The sequence below is a fragment of the Oncorhynchus mykiss genome, chromosome 7, assembly GCF_057628025.1.
Source record: "Oncorhynchus mykiss isolate SJ-2025 chromosome 7, ASM5762802v1, whole genome shotgun sequence".
In the NCBI taxonomy this organism is placed as follows: Eukaryota; Metazoa; Chordata; class Actinopteri; order Salmoniformes; family Salmonidae; genus Oncorhynchus; species Oncorhynchus mykiss.
In genome coordinates, this window is record NC_143028.1 from 62,134,405 (window position 1) to 62,152,500 (window position 18,096).

At 41.1% G+C, this 18,096-nt stretch overlaps 1 protein-coding gene across 1 annotated transcript in view; it reads right to left on the bottom strand.

Annotated features, from left to right (window-relative positions):
- Positions 1 to 8,929: 8,929 nt before the first annotated feature.
- LOC110528333 (synaptoporin) overlaps positions 8,930 to 18,096 on the bottom strand; it is a 12,682-nt gene continuing 3,515 nt past the window's right edge. Inside the window, exons 2-5 of the mRNA XM_021610319.3 lie at positions 15,219 to 15,343; positions 13,788 to 13,986; positions 11,186 to 11,377; positions 8,930 to 10,532 (exon numbers count right to left, since the gene is read on the bottom strand). Coding sequence (XP_021465994.1) covers positions 10,152 to 10,532; positions 11,186 to 11,377; positions 13,788 to 13,986; positions 15,219 to 15,343 — 897 coding nt within the window. The 3' untranslated portion in view covers positions 8,930 to 10,151. The remainder of the gene's footprint in view (positions 10,533 to 11,185; positions 11,378 to 13,787; positions 13,987 to 15,218; positions 15,344 to 18,096) is intronic.

Here is an 18,096-nt window from a genome sequence, read left to right on the forward strand (position 1 = left end):
CAGGTGAGAATGCACAACGTTTCTCACCGTCTCCCACTGTGGAAGGCTTACCGTAACATTGTTAGGCCGAAGTCACCTCGTGTAATCCCTCTCATAGAGTGGCACCTGCAATGCTCTAACAAGTCTCTAATTTGCTCAAGCCTCTGTAAAACCTGTTGGGCCTTAATTCGATTTTCCATTACCAGGAATACCAAAGCCTGTTCAAGTAAGGTACGTGTACCCTACCATACGTGCCACCACAAGCACTGAAACATCCCCACAATGTCTATATGCCACTTAACGCCACCTACAGTACAGTGAGTGCAAGCATTGTTTTGGTATACATGAAGCTCACTGCAGGAAATGAAGCCAGGAAGTTTAACATTGTTAGCAACTTGTTCACTCAGGAAACGGTTTAACCAGTTTGAATTGAAAAATAAATAGTGCTTGTTTACAAAATAAGCTTCTATCTGCAAACTATATGTGATTAGCGTCAATTACAGGTTTTATTGATTCACACCAAAGAAGTGAAAGACAAAGCATTACAGATATAAAAACTGGTCAAAATGGAATGCAAACAAGGCATCAAATAAGTAAACAAAATATGCTTGCAGCTTGTGAAAATAATATTGTCTAAGTTTTTCTACAAACTGAATGTGGCAAATATCATCCATATCAAAAAGGTATACAATAAATGGTTAAATCATGCAACTACTCAATGGCCTCAACTAAATAGCGACCTGCCTGGCTGTCCAGACCATTTGGTTCAAAGTCAGATACTGAGACGTATGAATCTGGCAGTGGCAGGGCAGCCAGCCAACCTCTTCACAGGCTGATGTACAACATATACAGTGCCTTCAGACCTTTTCCACATTTTGTTGTGTTACAGCCTGAATTTAAAATAGATTCAATCTAAATTCTGTGTCACAGGCCTACAATACAATACCCCATAATGTCAAAGTGGAATTATGTTTTTAGACATTTTTTCAATGTAATTCAAAATGAAATGCTGAAATGTCTTGAGTCAATAAGTATTCAACCCCTTTGTTATGGCAAAATAAGTTCAGTCGTACAAATTTGCTTAACAAGTCACATAATATGTTGCATGGACTCACTCAGTGTGCAATAATAGTGTTCAACATCATTTTTGAATGACTACCTCACGTCTGTACACCACACAACTATCTGTAAGGTCCTTCAGTCGAGCAGTGAATTTCAACCACAAAGACCAGATATGTTTTCCAATGCCTCGCAAAGATAGGTAAAAAAAAAAAACAGTTACAGAATTTAATGGAGAACACTGAGGATAGTTACTCCACAATCCTGACCTAAATGACAGAGTGAAAAGAAGGAAGCCTGTACAGAAGAAAAACATTCCAAAACATGCATTCTGTTTGCAATAAGGCACTAAAGTAACATTCCAAAACATGCATTCTGTTTGCAATAAGGCACTAAAGTAACATTCCAAAACATGCATTCTGTTTGCAATAAGGCACTAAAGTAACATTCCAAAACATGCATTCTGTTTGCAATAAGGCACTAAAGTAACATTCCAAAACATGCATTCTGTTTGCAATAAGGCACTAAAGTAACATTCCAAAACATGCATTCTGTTTGCAATAAGGCACTAAAGTAACATTCCAAAACATGCATTCTGTTTGCAATAAGGCACTAAAGTAACATTCCAAAACATGCATTCTGTTTGCAATAAGGCACTAAAGTAACATTCCAAAACATGCATTCTGTTTGCAATAAGGCACTAAAGTAACATTCCAAAACATGCATTCTGTTTGCAACAAGGCACTAAAGTAACATTCCAAAACATGCATTCTGTTTGCAATAAGGCACTAAAGTAACATTTCAAAACATGCATTATGTTTGCAATAAGGCACTAAAGTAACATTCCAAAACATGCATTCTGTTTGCAATAAGGCACTAAAGTAACATTCCAAAACATGCATTCTGTTTGCAACAAGGCACTAAAGTAACATTCCAAAACATGCATTCTGTTTGCAATAAGGCACTAAAGTAACATTCCAAAACCATGCATTCTGTTTGCAATAAGGCACTAAAGTAACATTCCAAAACATGCATTCTGTTTGCAATAAGGCACTAAAGTAACATTCCAAAACATGCATTCTGTTTGCAATAAGGCACTAAAGTAACATTCCAAAACATGCATTCTGTTTGCAATAAGGCACTAAAGTAACATTCCAAAACATGCATTCTGTTTGCAATAAGGCACTAAAGTAACATTTCAAAACATGCATTCTGTTTGCAATAAGGCACTAAAGTAACATTCCAAAACATGCATTCTGTTTGCAATAAGGCACTAAAGTAACATTCCAAAACATGCATTCTGTTTGCAATAAGGCACTAAAGTAACATTCCAAAACATGCATTCTGTTTGCAATAAGGCACTAAAGTAACATTCCAAAACATGCATTCTGTTTGCAATAAGGCAATAAAGTAACATTTCAAAAAATGTGGCAAAGAAACTTTATATCCTGAATAGAAAGCGTTCTGTTTGGGACAAGTCCAACACAGCACATCACTGAGTACAACACATATGTTCAAGCATGGTGGTGGCTGCATCATGTTATGTATATGCTTGTCATCAGCAATGACTAGGTAGTTTGTTCAGATAAAAATAAATGGAATAGAGCTAAGCACAGGCAAAATCCTAGAGGAAAACCTATTTCAGTCTGGTTTCCAACAGACACTAGGAGACAAATGCAGCTTTCAGCAGGACAATACCCTACACACATGGCCAAATATACACTGGAGTTGCTTACCAAGATGACATTGAATGTTCCCGAGTGGCCTAGTTACAGTTTTGACATAAATCGTCTTGAAAATCTATTGTCAACTGTCACGCCCTGATCTGTTTCACCTGTCTTTGTGTTTGTCTCCACCCCCCCCCCAGGTGTCAACCATCTTCCCCATTATCCCCTGAGTACTTATACCTGTGTTCTCTGTTTGTCTGTTGCCAGTTTGTCTTGTTTGTCAAGTCAACCAGCGTTTTGTCTCAGCTCCTGCTTTTCCCCAGTCTCTCTTTTTCTCACTTTCCTCATTTTTAACCTTGCCTGTCCTGACTCTGAGCCCGCCTACCTGACCACTTTGCCTGCCCTGACCCTGAGCTCGCCTGCCTGACTGCTCTGCCTGTCCTGACTCTGAGCCCGCCTACCTGACCACTTTGCCTGCCCTTGACCCTGAGCCTGCCCGCCGTCCTGTACCTGTGTCCCTACTCTGGATTACCGACCTCTGCCTGACCTGAACCTGAACCTGAGCCTGCCTGCCTTCCTTTACCTTATTGACCCCTGCCTGCCTTAACCTGTCGTTTGCCTGCCCCTGTTGCTGTAATAAACATTGTTACTTCAACACAGTCTGCATTTGGGTCTTACCTGATACGTGATAGGCAACAATTTAACATGTATGTCAAGTAATGATCAACAGCCAACTTGACAGATCTTGAAGAATAAAAAAATGATGTGCAAATATTGTACAATCCAGGTGTGCAAAGCTCTTAGAGACTTAACCAGAAAGACTCACAGCTATAATCACTGCCAAAGGTGTTGTAAATGAGAGCTTGTTCTCAACTAGCCTACCTGGTTAAATTAAGGTGAAATAAAACAAAAGTTTAGAAATTCTAGGGGTGTGAATACTAATTTCATATTTCTGTATTTAATTTCCAATAAATGTGTATCTTTATTTAACTAGGCAAGTCAGTTAAGAACAAATTCTTATTTATAATGATGGCCTACGCCAGCCAAACCCAGACAATGCTGCGCCAATTGTGCACCGCCCTATGGGATTCCCAATCACAGCCAGTTGTGATACAGCCTGGATTCAAACCAGGGTGTCTGTAGTGCTGCCTTTAGCACTGAGATGCAGTGCCTCAGACCACCACGCCACTCGGGAGCCCCAGTCATTATAGGGTATTGTGTGTAGATGGATGAGAAAAAAATACATTTTATCAATTTTGAATTGAGGCTTTAAATCAACAAAATGTGGAATAAGTCAAGGGATATGAATACTTTCTGAAGGGGCTGTATGTCTCTGAGAGGTGGTTAATACCCCTACAGGCTTCTACAGGTAAAACCAACCTGCCTCCATACTGTTTGGGTTTGTAATGGTGTATGGATCTTGAAAGCAGTACTTGTTTTTTAAAGGTGGCATGCACTCCCTGCTGGCTACTGATAGGAACCATCTATGTAGGTTGTGATACATGTGTGAGGGATGAGGGATCTTGAAAGCAGAACACTTATTTTAAAGGTGGCTTGCACCCCCTGCTGGCTACTGAAAGAAACTATCTATGTATGTTGTGGGAACCCAAAGGGATGCACATTTTTGTTTTTTGCCCTAGCACTACACACCTGATTCAAATGATCAAAAGGCGTTGATGATCTGAATCAGGTGTGTAGTGTTAGGGCAAAAACTAAAATGTGCATCCCTTTGGGTTCCCAGGACCAGGATTGAGAACCACTGGTGTAAGGAATGAGGGACCTTGAAAGCAGCAAAAAATTTTTAAAGACGGCTTGTACCCTCTGCTGGCTACTGATAGGAACCATCTCTGTAGGTTGTGGGAAAGGTGTGAGGGATGAGGGATCTTGAAAGCAGCACACGTGTTTTAAAGGTGGCTTGTACCATCTACAGGCTACAGAGTAACCCTGAATGTGGCACTAATAAGAACCATCTACTGTATGTTGGTTGAGGGAAAAGTTCTCAGGGATGAGGGATCTTGAAAGCCACTGAAGGAGTATAGTCATGGAAAGTCTTCTTAAGGTGTCTGTCTGGCTCTCCCTGTAGGCTGGAGTAACACTGTGGATGTGGGCTGTCTCAATAAAACAATTTCTGGAACATTTAGGGCTCTATTTTCTGCTGGTGCTAGGTGCCCAATCCAGTCCCCAAGTTTCCAAGCCAATCAATAAAGGGTTTTGCTCGTGAGAGAATGCTTTGAAATAAATCTTAATCGCCAAAGCTTTGTTTAAAAGATCAAGTTTGGGAGCGGCAATTCAGTGAGCGGACATCCTCTTTTTGTCTATGTATCGTACATTGTTTTAACTAGCTCCTGTTATTATTTTGGGGTCATTAAAAAAACAGAACATGAAGGCTACATCATGTGTCCATTATGGAAGGAGAGATTAGATGATGCCGGTAACCTTTGTATTTAGAAACATTTAAGTTATTTTTGTAACAATTGCTTGTTTTCTGTTCCATTTGATTAAAAACCAAGTCCTCCGTAGGCTACTCTTACCCTTTCACAACGAAGGCTGGTGTTGGGTGTCTTTTTTATTGGTCAAGTAGCCTATGCATAAAAGGTTTCTAAATGGTCCACTAGTGAGGCTTTTTTAGTCATGCATGAATCACAATTCACATAGGCCGACCTGCACACTTAATTTGACTTGTATCCATCCCCATTCACCCAGTTACCAAAGACATGCTCCTCCAAACATATTTAATGAATTCAGCCTTATAATGCCATATTGAAGCATATTCAAGGGGTGTCCCAGACTGGGACTCAAACCCAGGTCCAGTGACTGTCATGCCAACACCTTAATCGTTCAGGCAAGAGGTTGTTAGGTGTTGGGTTAGGGTCACTACATTATCAACAGTGGACAGGCCCAGGGCTGTGCACAAACCTTGCAAGGGGCAGGTGCTCAAAATGGTTGAATAAATGATGAAGTGTTGCTGCGCGTAGGATATGGGCCAACCAGACCAAATATTGATGCTGTAAATATAGGTAGCTTGCTACACACACTCAACCGTTGATCGCATTTCAAGCCATGCATGAGTGCGCTCAGTGCAGGGCAGACCAATGGACGGGGTAAGGGTGGGGGGGTTGGTTGGTAAACTTGATGACATCACCACAACTTGGGGGCAGCGGGTTCGGAACAACAACAACAAAAAAGTTATCTTGGCGAGTGGTAGGGCAAAGGGACAGGTGCTCAGGCACAGGCAGACCCCTATCTGTGCATGTGGTTGGATAGGCCTATATCTTGCTTTTTGGGAGCGAGCTTCACACATAGGCCGACAATACATTTAAGGGGAGCCTAGTAGTTTTTATTTCAGGAGAAGTGCAATGTGTAAAGCTTATACAGTATGCTTATGGAAGCCAAGTACAATAATGTTGACTGCCAGCACTCCAAACATGTTTAGCAAAAACTGGAGGTATTATATAATTCCTATTATTTGTTACTGTAGTCTATGCTGTTTAATAAATGGTATTATTATACAATGGACTAGGAAGAGTATTCCGTACCCCCCAGCCGAATTGGAGTTGACAATGCAAAGACTGTCAATAACCTACACAACTTGAGACAACCGCACATAGTAGCCATTGAACACATTGATTGGCCAGTGAATTGTCAAGCCTTTGTCACACCTACAACTTAATCAAAAACCAGCCCTTTCACGCCACCGTCAGCTATTGTGCTCATAATTCCCAGTGTGTAAATAGCAAATATATTTCTTACACAGCCTCCAACCTATAGCGCTACCGCCAGCGCTAAGATTTACCTTTGCGTTAGTTTGTTAAAATAGAGCCCTTAATTTAATGAAGATCTAAGCTTTTACAATTGTATTTGGAGGTGTTTTGTATATTTATGATGTGCTTAGAGATGTGTTTTAAATGCATAGTGAGATGAGACAATTAGTAAATTACTGCAGAAACAAGCACATTCTAAGTGCATGTTGAAATGCAATGTTGCATAATAAATAATGTGTTGTGATCAAGACGCTGACTGATCCTCCCTCTCCAACCCCCTCCCCATCTCTCCAACCCCCTCCCCATCTCTCCAACCCCCTCTCCATCTCTCCAACCCCCTCCCCATCCCCTGCCCTCCACACAGCCTTGGCATGTGCATACTCAATGTAACCCTTGATTTCCAGCTGATAACCTGATCTTAATTCTTATACTGTACCTTCACTGCAATTTCCATCCTACTGTCTTTCTGTGTCCTGGACACCTGCTGCTAACGTTTAGCTAGCATCTCTGGAGGTTTGGCCAAACACACAGAGGATACATCCCAAATGGCACTCTATTTCCTATACGGCCGTGGTCAAAAGTAATGCACAATATAGGGAATAGGGTGCCATTGGGACTCATCCAGAGAAACACTGCCTCTCTCTACTCTGTGTTTAACGGCTGCTCACACACAGAAAAGGGCCATGCAACCCACAGAAACTTAATTACATCCCTTGTGCCTCGTTATTAAACATGCTTTCCTTGGGCAATGTCCGTCCATGCTCTCTCTTCTCTTTTCTTCTGTTCTTGTCTCTTCTCATGTCTTTTACATCCCAGCTATTCATCCGCGTTTGGCATTTTATCATGGTGTTGTCTTAGTTGTATTCCTCATTCCATTAGCTTGCTCCTATGGAGCCTGCTGAATTGAATTATGCTAAAATAATATAAAAGCTTGTTTCCCAATTGGTCTAAATTATGGGGACAGAACTGATGAAAACCTTCTTTTTTTTGTGCTAAATTCCACCATTAGCACTTCATCTGGAATAAAAATGTAGTTTTTGTCATGTCATCATCTTTATGGCTTTTGAAGAACATTTTATCACTGATATTGCAGAGATATGATATTGCAGCACCAGCTGCAGCACATTAGCTACTGTAGGTGAACAGAACAAACCTAGAACACTCAGCCAAGATGCTCTCATGTATTAGCATGGAAGATAATCCATGTTTTGTGATGTGAGCAGACTTGGATGCCATTAAAATACCTGCATTCAAAGGATTAGAATAGAGTCCCTGAGCCAGTGAGGTAGGCCCCATGGGCCCTTGTGTCTGTGCCTGTTTGAGCCATTACTCTGACAGTGTCACGACTTCCACCGAAGGTGGACACTCTCCCTGTTTGGGCGGCGCTCGGCGGTCGTCGTCACCGGTCTACTAGCTGCCACCGATTCCTTTTTCTTTTCTGTTAGTTTTATCTTGATTGTTTTCACCTGTTACTTATTTGTTATTAATTATGGCCTATTTAAACATCCAGGCCCGCCTGCTTTTGTGTGGGCTTATTCTCACTGTCAGTAGTGAAATTGTTTTTCTTATACGTATTTTGCTGTCTGTTATTTTCCCTGGTTTTGGTGACATACCTGTTTATTTTCCCTGGTTTTGGTGACATACCTGTTTATTTTGCCTGGTTGTTGGCTAGACCCAGCTTAATAAACATATGCATTGGAAGCAGTGCTCTCTGTGCCTGACTACACACCCACCACCCCTAGCTATCCGTGACAGACAGCCTTTCTACACACTTGACTAGCCACAGAACTAAATCGGTTATGCATGAATGTTATCTAGGGGATCGGGCAGGTGCCGTTAGCATTCTGCTCAAAACAAACTAGACATTCACACTTACTCACACACATTATTTTTCTTATCAATGTTTTTTCTGCCATCTTCTCCCTCTCCTTTTTCTGTTACTTATATCTCTGTTCATATGCTCTCTCTCTTTCATTTTCTCGCTTTCTCTCTCTCTCCTTCCCCTGTTCCATCCCAAATTGCCCACATGAGTCTGCCATGGAAAAGAGGCATAGCTGAATCTTATTGGTCTTGTTACAGATTAGTGGGGCTAGTACAGTACCTCAACTCCCTCTGGAGCAGGAGAGGATACCAACTCTCACCTCCCATATCTGCATCACCATGGTAACAGCTCTCAGGTGGATCTGATCTGATCACTGTGACAGTACTTAGCAGGATATCAGAGCACCTTTCACCTGTGTGATATAAACTGTATTCAAAGCACAGAGTTACAGTTGAGCAGTAAGTGTTGATGTCTTTGGAATGTCAGATCCACCTTATTGGACCTGCTGCTCTTTCTCTGGGCATGGATGTGTTGATGCACTGTCCTGTGGTTGCTATATAGAGACAGGCAGACTGGTTTGACTTTAGTTTCAAAAGGCTTCCATTTTAAGAACATACAGTATTCGCACAGAGGCACACCACTTGGACAATGCGAATGTAAGGCTTTATTTGTGCATCTTCAAATGTCAGTATTATTTAGATCCCTGTGAAATATCACCATCACTTTAAAACCATTGAGAAATTACAACACGTATACAAAATGTGTGGAACGACTCACTGTGGAGCATCACTGCATGACACTATCAGCAGAGCACAGTCACCACCAATCAACCTCACTGCAACCATTTGAACATCAGATGAGGTATAATTAGAGTATATTTAACAGACGGTTCACAAACGTATGTCCACAGCTTTCAATTCAACAGCACAAACTTACTGAAGCATGAAACAATTTGTCATTAAAATATCAATCATTTTACAGACACTCATCCAGAGGAACTAGGGTTAAGTACCTTGCTCAAGGTTGTACAATAATGTACATGAATGTGAGCGGAGCCAAACCACTCACATTCACACTATTCACACAGTCTTCTCTCAGTTTATTTCCATTTCTGATACATTTTCCAGTCTACTCCGATGTCCTCTTAAAAATTAACTTGCTAAATCCTTCCTTCCCCTTCAGTATGCCTTCTTCTTGTCATCTTTCTCTCTTACAGTCCACCCCTGTAGATATTTTAACTTCATCCACATGCCCTCGCAAACTTCATGTTTGGAAATCTACATGGGAGTGGTGACCTATACCTCATGGTCAAATGTAATCAGCTACATGTCATCTGATCACAAAATTTTTTAACTGCAATCAGTTATGTTACCAGCAAAAATATTGTAATCAGGTTCGAGATACTTTTGAAAAAATAGATGATTACTTTTTGCTTTAGGCTACTTTTAAATTCAGAAAGGATGTTTGAGAAGAAAATACATTATGACACCTTTCTGTTTCTCAATGACATTCAATTAAGTTTGTTCCACCTGAGCGAGTCTGACCACAAGTCAGAGACCCCTATGATGACACACCAAATGCGTTTGATGGATCCTTTTTGTTTTCTTCAAATGCCTCTTAATGGCAGAGTAATCCAAAAGTAACTGAAGGTAATCAGATAACGTTACTGAATTTGGGCAATCCAAAAGTAATGTTACTGATTACAATTTTAAGACAGATAACTAGTAACTGCAACGGATTTCACTTAGACAGTAACATACCCAACCCTGCTTATGGTTAGGTATCAATATACAAAAGTATTTTCAGATCTAGTTAAGTTTGTAAGGGTAAGTAGATGAGGGGAATATATATATGAAATGTGATCTAAATATCATTGACAAATATGATAGGATTAAGCCCTTTAGAGGTGACATCTCCCTGACTAATGATGATTGGCTGTCCTAGACGGGTCTGTGGCAAGCGGAAGCTCCCTATTGATTGGTTGAAGCTACCTTGGCTGTAGTGCTGCTGGCCAAAGCTCTCCCGTGATTGATCAAAACTAGCCTGCCTGCATGGATGTTGATAGAAGCTGTCCCCTGATTGTTCGAAACTGCTTTGGCTGTAGAGCCGTTGGCTCATCCCATTGGCCCGTCTCCCAGAGGCGCTTCTCATTGGGTACCTCTGGCCAGTCTTGTACCAGCCTGTCTCTTTGAAGACAAACCAGATGTTGCCGGTCCAGAGGATAAAGTTTACAAAACCAAAAACCTGTATAAAAGTACAGAACGAGGATATTTAGAGTGCATGTTGACATTTCTTGTCCTGGAGTCAAAACTGAGACAGATTTCACCTTAGATAGGCCAGCTGCAAAGTCAAAATTGTGTATATTGTAAAAATGTATGAAAACAAAAATTAGCTTTTTGGTCTTCATTTAAGGTTAGGGTTGGGCGTTAGGGTTAGTAGTGATTTTTAAGGTTAGGGTTAGGTTTACATTCAGATTTGATGAATTTATGGCTGTGCCAGCTAGTGACCACTCTAGAGAGCTGCCTCTAGAACAAGACTCATGATGAAAAATGCATTTAGAGTTTGGGTCTAAACATCAAACTGTCAGATTCAGAATCAGATAATGTTATTGACATAAAACAAATGGTTGCTAAGAATTTTTGTTGCTGTGCACATAATTTCAAACATCGTCGTCAACAATCGTTTGAAGCATTGCGTAGGAGTTAACACCACCTGTCTGAAGACAATGGAGCTGACATTGATCAGCATTGGTGTTTCATGCTTAAGGGTTATGTCCCAAATTGCACCATGTTCCCTATATAGTGCACTACTTTTGACTAGGGCCCATAGTGGTCTGGTCAAAGGTAGTGCACTTTATGGAAAATAGGGTGCCATTATGGATGTCACCAATGACTCACCACAGACGTGTTGAGCTCAGACCAGACTGGGTGGTGGGAAGCTGAACACCGGTTGGCCGGGTATCTGCAGGCAGAGATGAGCAGGAGGACCTGGGTGGGATCAGTGGCTGACTTTATATCAGACAGAGATTTGGCCCAAGCACAGGAACTCACCAACCACATGAAGGCGAACAGCACGGTCACTACAAAGTCCTGTTTAGCAGGGAGAAATGGAGAAGGTTATTATCAGATTCAATTCGACCGTGAGAGTTGAGGTATGAAAAACATGATAGGGTGACGTTATAAATGAGGTTTAACCTCTACAGGATTGGTGGGTCCCCCTACGGTTGGTTGCTAACGTTGGCTAATGTATTTAGCGTGAGGTTGTAAGTAACAAGAAAATTTACCAAAACATAGACATATCTGGTATTGACAGAAATATTAAATGATTGTTAATTTAACTGCACTGTTCAAATTATAGTAGCTTTTACAGTGAAATAATACCATGCTATTGTTTGAGGAGATTGCACAGTTATGAACTTGTAAAGCTTTTAATAAACCAATTAGGCACATTTGGGCAGTCTTCATACAAAATGTTGAACAGAAATGCAATGGCTCATTGGATCAGTCTAAAACGTTGTACATACACTGCTTCCATCTAGTGGCCAAAATCTAAATTGTGCCTGGGCTGGAATAATACATTATCGCCTTTCTCTTGCATTTTAAAGACGATGGTACAAAAATGCATGGTTTTTCTTTGTATTATCTTTCACCAGATCTAATGTGTTATATTCTCCTACATTCATTTCACATTTCACATTACTGTATTATTGACTGTATGTTTTGTTTATTCCATGTGTAACTCTGTGTTGTTGTATGTGTCAAATTGCTACGCTTTATCTTGGCCAGGTCGCAGTTGCAAATGATAATTTGTTCTCAACTAGCCTACCTGGTTAAATAAAGGTGAAATACAATTAAAATAAATAAAATACATTTCCAAAAACTGCAAAGTGTTTCCTTTCAAATGGTATATGTAACGATGTACGCTGATCGTCGGGAAGCAAGTTAAGGGAATAAGGGAATGAGTAAATAAATAAAATAAATGAACACAACAAGAAACACGAACAGCGCACCAACATAATACAGAAACATAAACAATGACGACCGGGGAAGAAACCAAAGGGAGTGACATATAAAGGGCAGGTAATCAAGGAGGTGATGGAGTCCAGGTGAGTGTCATTATGCACAGATGCACATAACGCTGGTGACAGGTGTGCGCCATAACGAGCAGCCTGGTGACCTAGAGGCTGGAGAGGGAGCACACGGGACAGTACCCCCTCCCCAATGCGCGGCTCCAGTCGCAGGCCAACCAAGATGACAATCCCGGGGATCAGGGGCGGACTGGTCACCGCTGCTGAGGCGCAGAAACCTGACGAACCGGCTGAGGAGTGAGAGCCTGATGAGCCGGCTGAAACCTCCCTGGTTGCCTCGGTCGAGACACGGGAACCTGTTCACCCAGCTGAGGCATTGGAGCCTACAAACCCGCTGAGGCCTCCCAGGTAGCTCCGGCTCCAACACCCGGACCCGACATCACCTCCAACACAAAAAAACCACTCCCTGATGCTTCCCTTTGTTGAGTTGTCGTTCTGTAACAATGTACGCTGAGTCGGGAAGCAAGTTCAGGGAGTGAATACATTTTATAAATAAACAAACAAAACAAGAAACATGAAGAGCGCACCAACTTTATACATAAACAATGACGACCGGGGAAGAAACCAAAGGGAGTGACTTATAAAGGGCAGGTAATCAAGGAGGTGATGGAGTCCAGGTGAGTGCCATTATGCACAGATGCACATAACGCTGGTGACAGGTGTGCACCATAACGAGCAGCCTGGTGATCAAGAGGCCAGCGAGGGAGCACACGTGACAGTATTGTAACGTTCTGAGTGTAGTGGGTGAGAAGTCAGGCGCAGGAAGCAGAGAGTTCAGGGGAGTGCTACTTTAATGCACAAAAAACGGCGAACATAAGCCAACCCCACGAAAACACAGGGCGTATAACAACACAAACGCCCCAAACAGGGGGACTTAAACTGTCCAGCAAAAACCCACGAAATGGGAAAAACACGTAACCCACAGACGTGCACACAAGTTTACACAAAACAGAAGGTCACAATAATTAATCCCGCACACAGAACCAGGCGGGCCGGCTGACTAATAAAGCCTCACTAATTATACCCAACTCAAAACAGGTGCACTCAATAAACACATAAGGAGGGGGAGGAAATAATCAGTGGCAGCTAGTAGGCCGGCGACGACAACCGCCGAGCGCCACCCGAACGGGAAGGGGAGCCACCTTCGGTCAGAGTTGTGACAAGTATCAAGAATATGCAAATCCTTGCTTCAGGTCCTGAGCTACAGGCAGTTAGATTTGGGTATGTCATTAGCAGGATTAACAACAACGTAAAGCTAACTGCAATTGATAAAATGCCACAATATACCACACCTTTCAGGTAATAATCTTGTGAAACACATTTCTCTATATGTTAAGCTACCACTGCCTTGTAAATTATTTAATTCAATTTATCTCAATTAATAGGTACATACATTATACAAATCAACTCACCACCAACGGTCCTCTGTTACCCTCGCGATACTTGTTCTGGTAGTAGATGTACACTACGGTGGCCATCAGGGAATAGAAGAAGGCAAAGACAGCCACGGTCACAAAAAACTGAGCTGAGGAGGAATAGTCTCCGACTAGGAAGATGCTCTCCTGTCTGTTCCTCTCACACAGCGTGGGCTGGAAATGGACCTGCTGTAACCTATCAGATGACAGGAACAAGGACATGGTCACAGTTAGAGCCTTTTATTGAGAAGAGTGAGGCTCTGTTCACAGGTGGGTGAGAATGAGGTGGAGAATGTCATGACCATCATCATGCAAGTCATTATCATAGTAAAAACAGCTACATGAAGACAGATGTCTTGCTGTAGCTATGTTGTCAGTAAAATGTCTCTCATCAACGCTCAATGTGTTAGAATCCTAATCACCTGTTATATTAGTTTCCATTTATTTTATTTGACCTTTAATTATACAGGTTAGTCATTGAGATCACATTGTGTTTACAAGAGAGACCTGCAGTCATGCCATCTGACCTATAAAATAACAAAGTCCTGCATAATGTTAGGGTATGTCCAGGTAAAAGTAAGGTATGAGCAGAGTGTTTGAACACACAATAATTTACAGAAAGTAGAGATAGACCCTGCTGCTTCTTGCTTCATTAAAAAAAATACAAAAAATATATATATTTGAAAGAACAAAAGTCTGTCTTGGTAAGGAACCCTTCCATCACGAATGGAATCTGACAGGCTTTAAAGGTAGCGATTGTTAAACTGAGTGAAATAAGTTCCTCCCACTGATCTGAATGAACCTGCGATCTTCAGAGAGACAGAGAGGAGAGACGAGAGAGAGAGACGAGAGACAGAGAGACAAGAGAGAGAGAGAGAGAGAGAGAGAGAGAGAGAGGTAGAGGTATATGTATTCCTTAGAATCACTGTATGATGCTCAGGAGTCTCCATTATGAATCTCTCCCCTGATCATCAAGAGTCTTTTCACATTACTCTAAACCTGAGCTGAAAGGTTTAAGGTCTTCAAAGAAGCAAGTAGATACATGTGAGATACTGATTGTGGAAACAAATGAATGATTTCTGGGGATCAGACACAATTGTCTGTCTGACAGCTACAGCTCCATATTCCATCATCTTTCAATCATAATTTTTATTTTATAGACGGAAAATCAAACTCTGTCTCCACACCTCCACCCTATCTGTCAAAACACATTTACAGATGGACAACACTGTCATTGTCTCACCAAGGCTATATCCCCACATGCACAGTAGATTACAATACAGAGTTACTTAGTGAAGTGTTGTGGAGTGTTTATCTGGATAATGTTACTTGTCTCTCAACGTGATATACCCATGCATGTGACATGTGACAATGACATGATCCTTTTGCTCCAGTTTGCAAATTGATGCAAATAACAGCATGTATTACCTGAAGGGATAGGCAAAGTTTACTGTGATGCTAAGGTTGCTCTGGCTCTTGTCCAGACATTCCACTCTAACCCGCAGGTGACCAGAGTACCCTCCACATGTTGCAAATGCACAGACGGCAAAGATCTGGAAAATAAATATATTATTAAACTCCTACTCATTGAGCATGCTAGACATCGACTGTGTTCCAAATGATACCCTATTCCCTATATAGTTGGCTAGCTAATTTTCACCAAAAGTAAAAAGTAGTGCACTACACAGGGAATAGGGTGCCTTTGGAATGCAGTTAATAGTTGCTCCTGGTCCCTCCTTTCGTGTCTGGTCCTTTACAAAACTGCTAGAGCAACAGCTGGACCTAATGAGCCCCAATGCAGCGTCTATATCAACACCCTGACAGATGCTGCCTTTGGGAAAGTTGTCATGTGTATAATATATGATTTTTGGTGTGGATATATGGTGTGGATATATGGTGTGGATATATGGTGGAATGAGCATGGGACTGTTGATGGATCCTAAAATCAAAAACAAACTGCTCTTGCCAGTAGTGGAGAGTGTGGTAAATTGAGCCAAAAGAGTAAGTTGAGCCAGCCTTGTTTCAAGGAAACCATACAGAAAATTAATCGTTTGACCAAATATTTAGGAAGAGGTCATGTGAGTGGAAACTACATGGAAAAAGTGGTAGGCAATTAGGTCCAAAAAACTGATTTTCAACAAAAGAAATAAACGTATTGTATTAGATGTTTCATGATAGTTGTACCTAAGTCAAAGTCAATAATTGTAAGATTGTTCTACATCAGTTGGGGTCTCTATAAGCTTCAATAGGAGGTCCTACACCTAGCATGAAAGTGCAGCCTTGTAGCTGTCTGGGCTAATATAGTGAAAATGTTTGCCTTGGGGTCAGTTGAGCAAATTGAAGTGTTTTATTCCCAGGCGTAATGCAAAGCATTATCGCTGGGATATGAGGCAACAACAGGGACTGTGTTACAAAGTGTTTGTTAGGTGTTTTAGTGATAGCCCCCTTTTTTTCAATTTTCGCCTAAAATGACATACCCAAATCTAACTGCCTGTAGCTCAGGACCTGAAGCAAGGAAATGCATATTCTTGGTACCGTTTGAAAGGAATCACTTTGAAGTTTGTGGAAAAGTGAATTGAATGTAGGAGAATGTAACACAATAGATCTGGTGGAAGAAAATACAAAGAAAAAAACAACCGTTTGTTTTTCTACTTCCATCTTTGAAATGGAACAGAAAGGACCTACATTGAGCCATCACTCTGGTTCTAATTCCGATGATGTCCACAGGATTGCAGCAGTGTATGTGCAAAGTTCCAGATGGATAACTTGAAGTATGAGCAAACTACATGACATTTAGTGTGAAATCACCCAGGTACATTTGGGCAAATCGTGAATGAGACATTTACATTCACATTACATTTTACTGCAAAAATATTGTGAAATCTGTATCCTTGGACTTTGATGTAGCTTTTCCAGTATTAGTAGTCATCTTATAAGTTCAACATTTGCAAAACACCCAGTTTTCAAAACTTCATAACTCTCCATATTCTTATACATTTTGTCCAAAAGGAAAAGGCTTGCTGTCGCACAAGCTACATTTTGCAACAAATATGGGGTTTCCAGATACTCTCATAAAGCCCAGCTCATTGGTTATCTAGCTAGCTTTGTTTTACCCCGATTGGTGCAATTTGACAAAGTTACAATCAATCAAGTGAAGATCGCCTGCGTCATCTGCGTGCCATGAAGGCGTCGCTCTTTGACCAAATTTGGTGTCCTATAGGATATACTACACCCCTAATTATATAATGAAGTCTGGTAACGTTCTAGGATCTCTGAGGAATAAATATGACTATAATTTGACTGGTTGAAAAAACGTTTAGGGTTAGATTTGCACAGATTCCTTTCTTTGCAAATTGAATGAGTGGAAATACAAAATCGATCGTACATGCTATATGGACCTTTTTAGGATATGAAAAATGATTTTATCTAACAAAACTACACTCATGTTATCCCTGGAACCCTTTGGATGATAAATCAGAGCAAGATTTCAGAATGTAAGTACACATTTCACCTTCAGAGGTGAATTTATCAAACCCATCACTGTGAAAAAAGTGTTTTGTTGTTAGGAGCTCTCCTCAAACAATAGCATGGCATTTATAGCTACTGTAAATTGGACAGTGCAGTTATATTAACAAGAATTTAAGCTTTCAGCCGATATAAGACACTTATGTGTACCGACATTTGTTGTTTCTCTAAAATCTGCGATGGTGACACAAGGCGCTGCATGATTTACAACTGTCCCGTTAACGGGACGCCTAACCCTAATAAGTTCTAATTTTAACCCTGTGTTAAAATATACTTTTATATGTATTTTTTTTATTTTTTTATTTTACCTTTATTTATACAGGTTTTTTCTCATTGAGATAATATCTATTTTCCAAGAGAGACCTGGTCCAATAGCAGCAGAGGGAACAACATTTCAGACAAAACAACTTACATAAACTAACACAACATTAAACAAAACTATAAACACACACACAGTACAACTGTCACGTTCTGACCTTAGTTCTTTTGTTATGTCTTTGTTTTAGTATGATCAGGTCGTGAGTTGGGTGGGTTGTCTATGTTTGTTTTTCTTTGAGTTGGTATTTCTGTGTTTGGCCTGGTATGGCTCTCAATCAGAGACCTGAGCCAACTCCCCGTGCTTACCGTGGAGAGAGGTGGACCCGGCAGGCACCGTGTTATGCCGTGAGGCGCATGGTGTCCCTGGTGCGCAGGCATAGCCTGGTGCGTTACATAGCAGCTTCTCGTATCGGCCGGGCTAGAGTTGGCATCGAACCAGGTGCCATGAAGCCGGCTCAGCGCA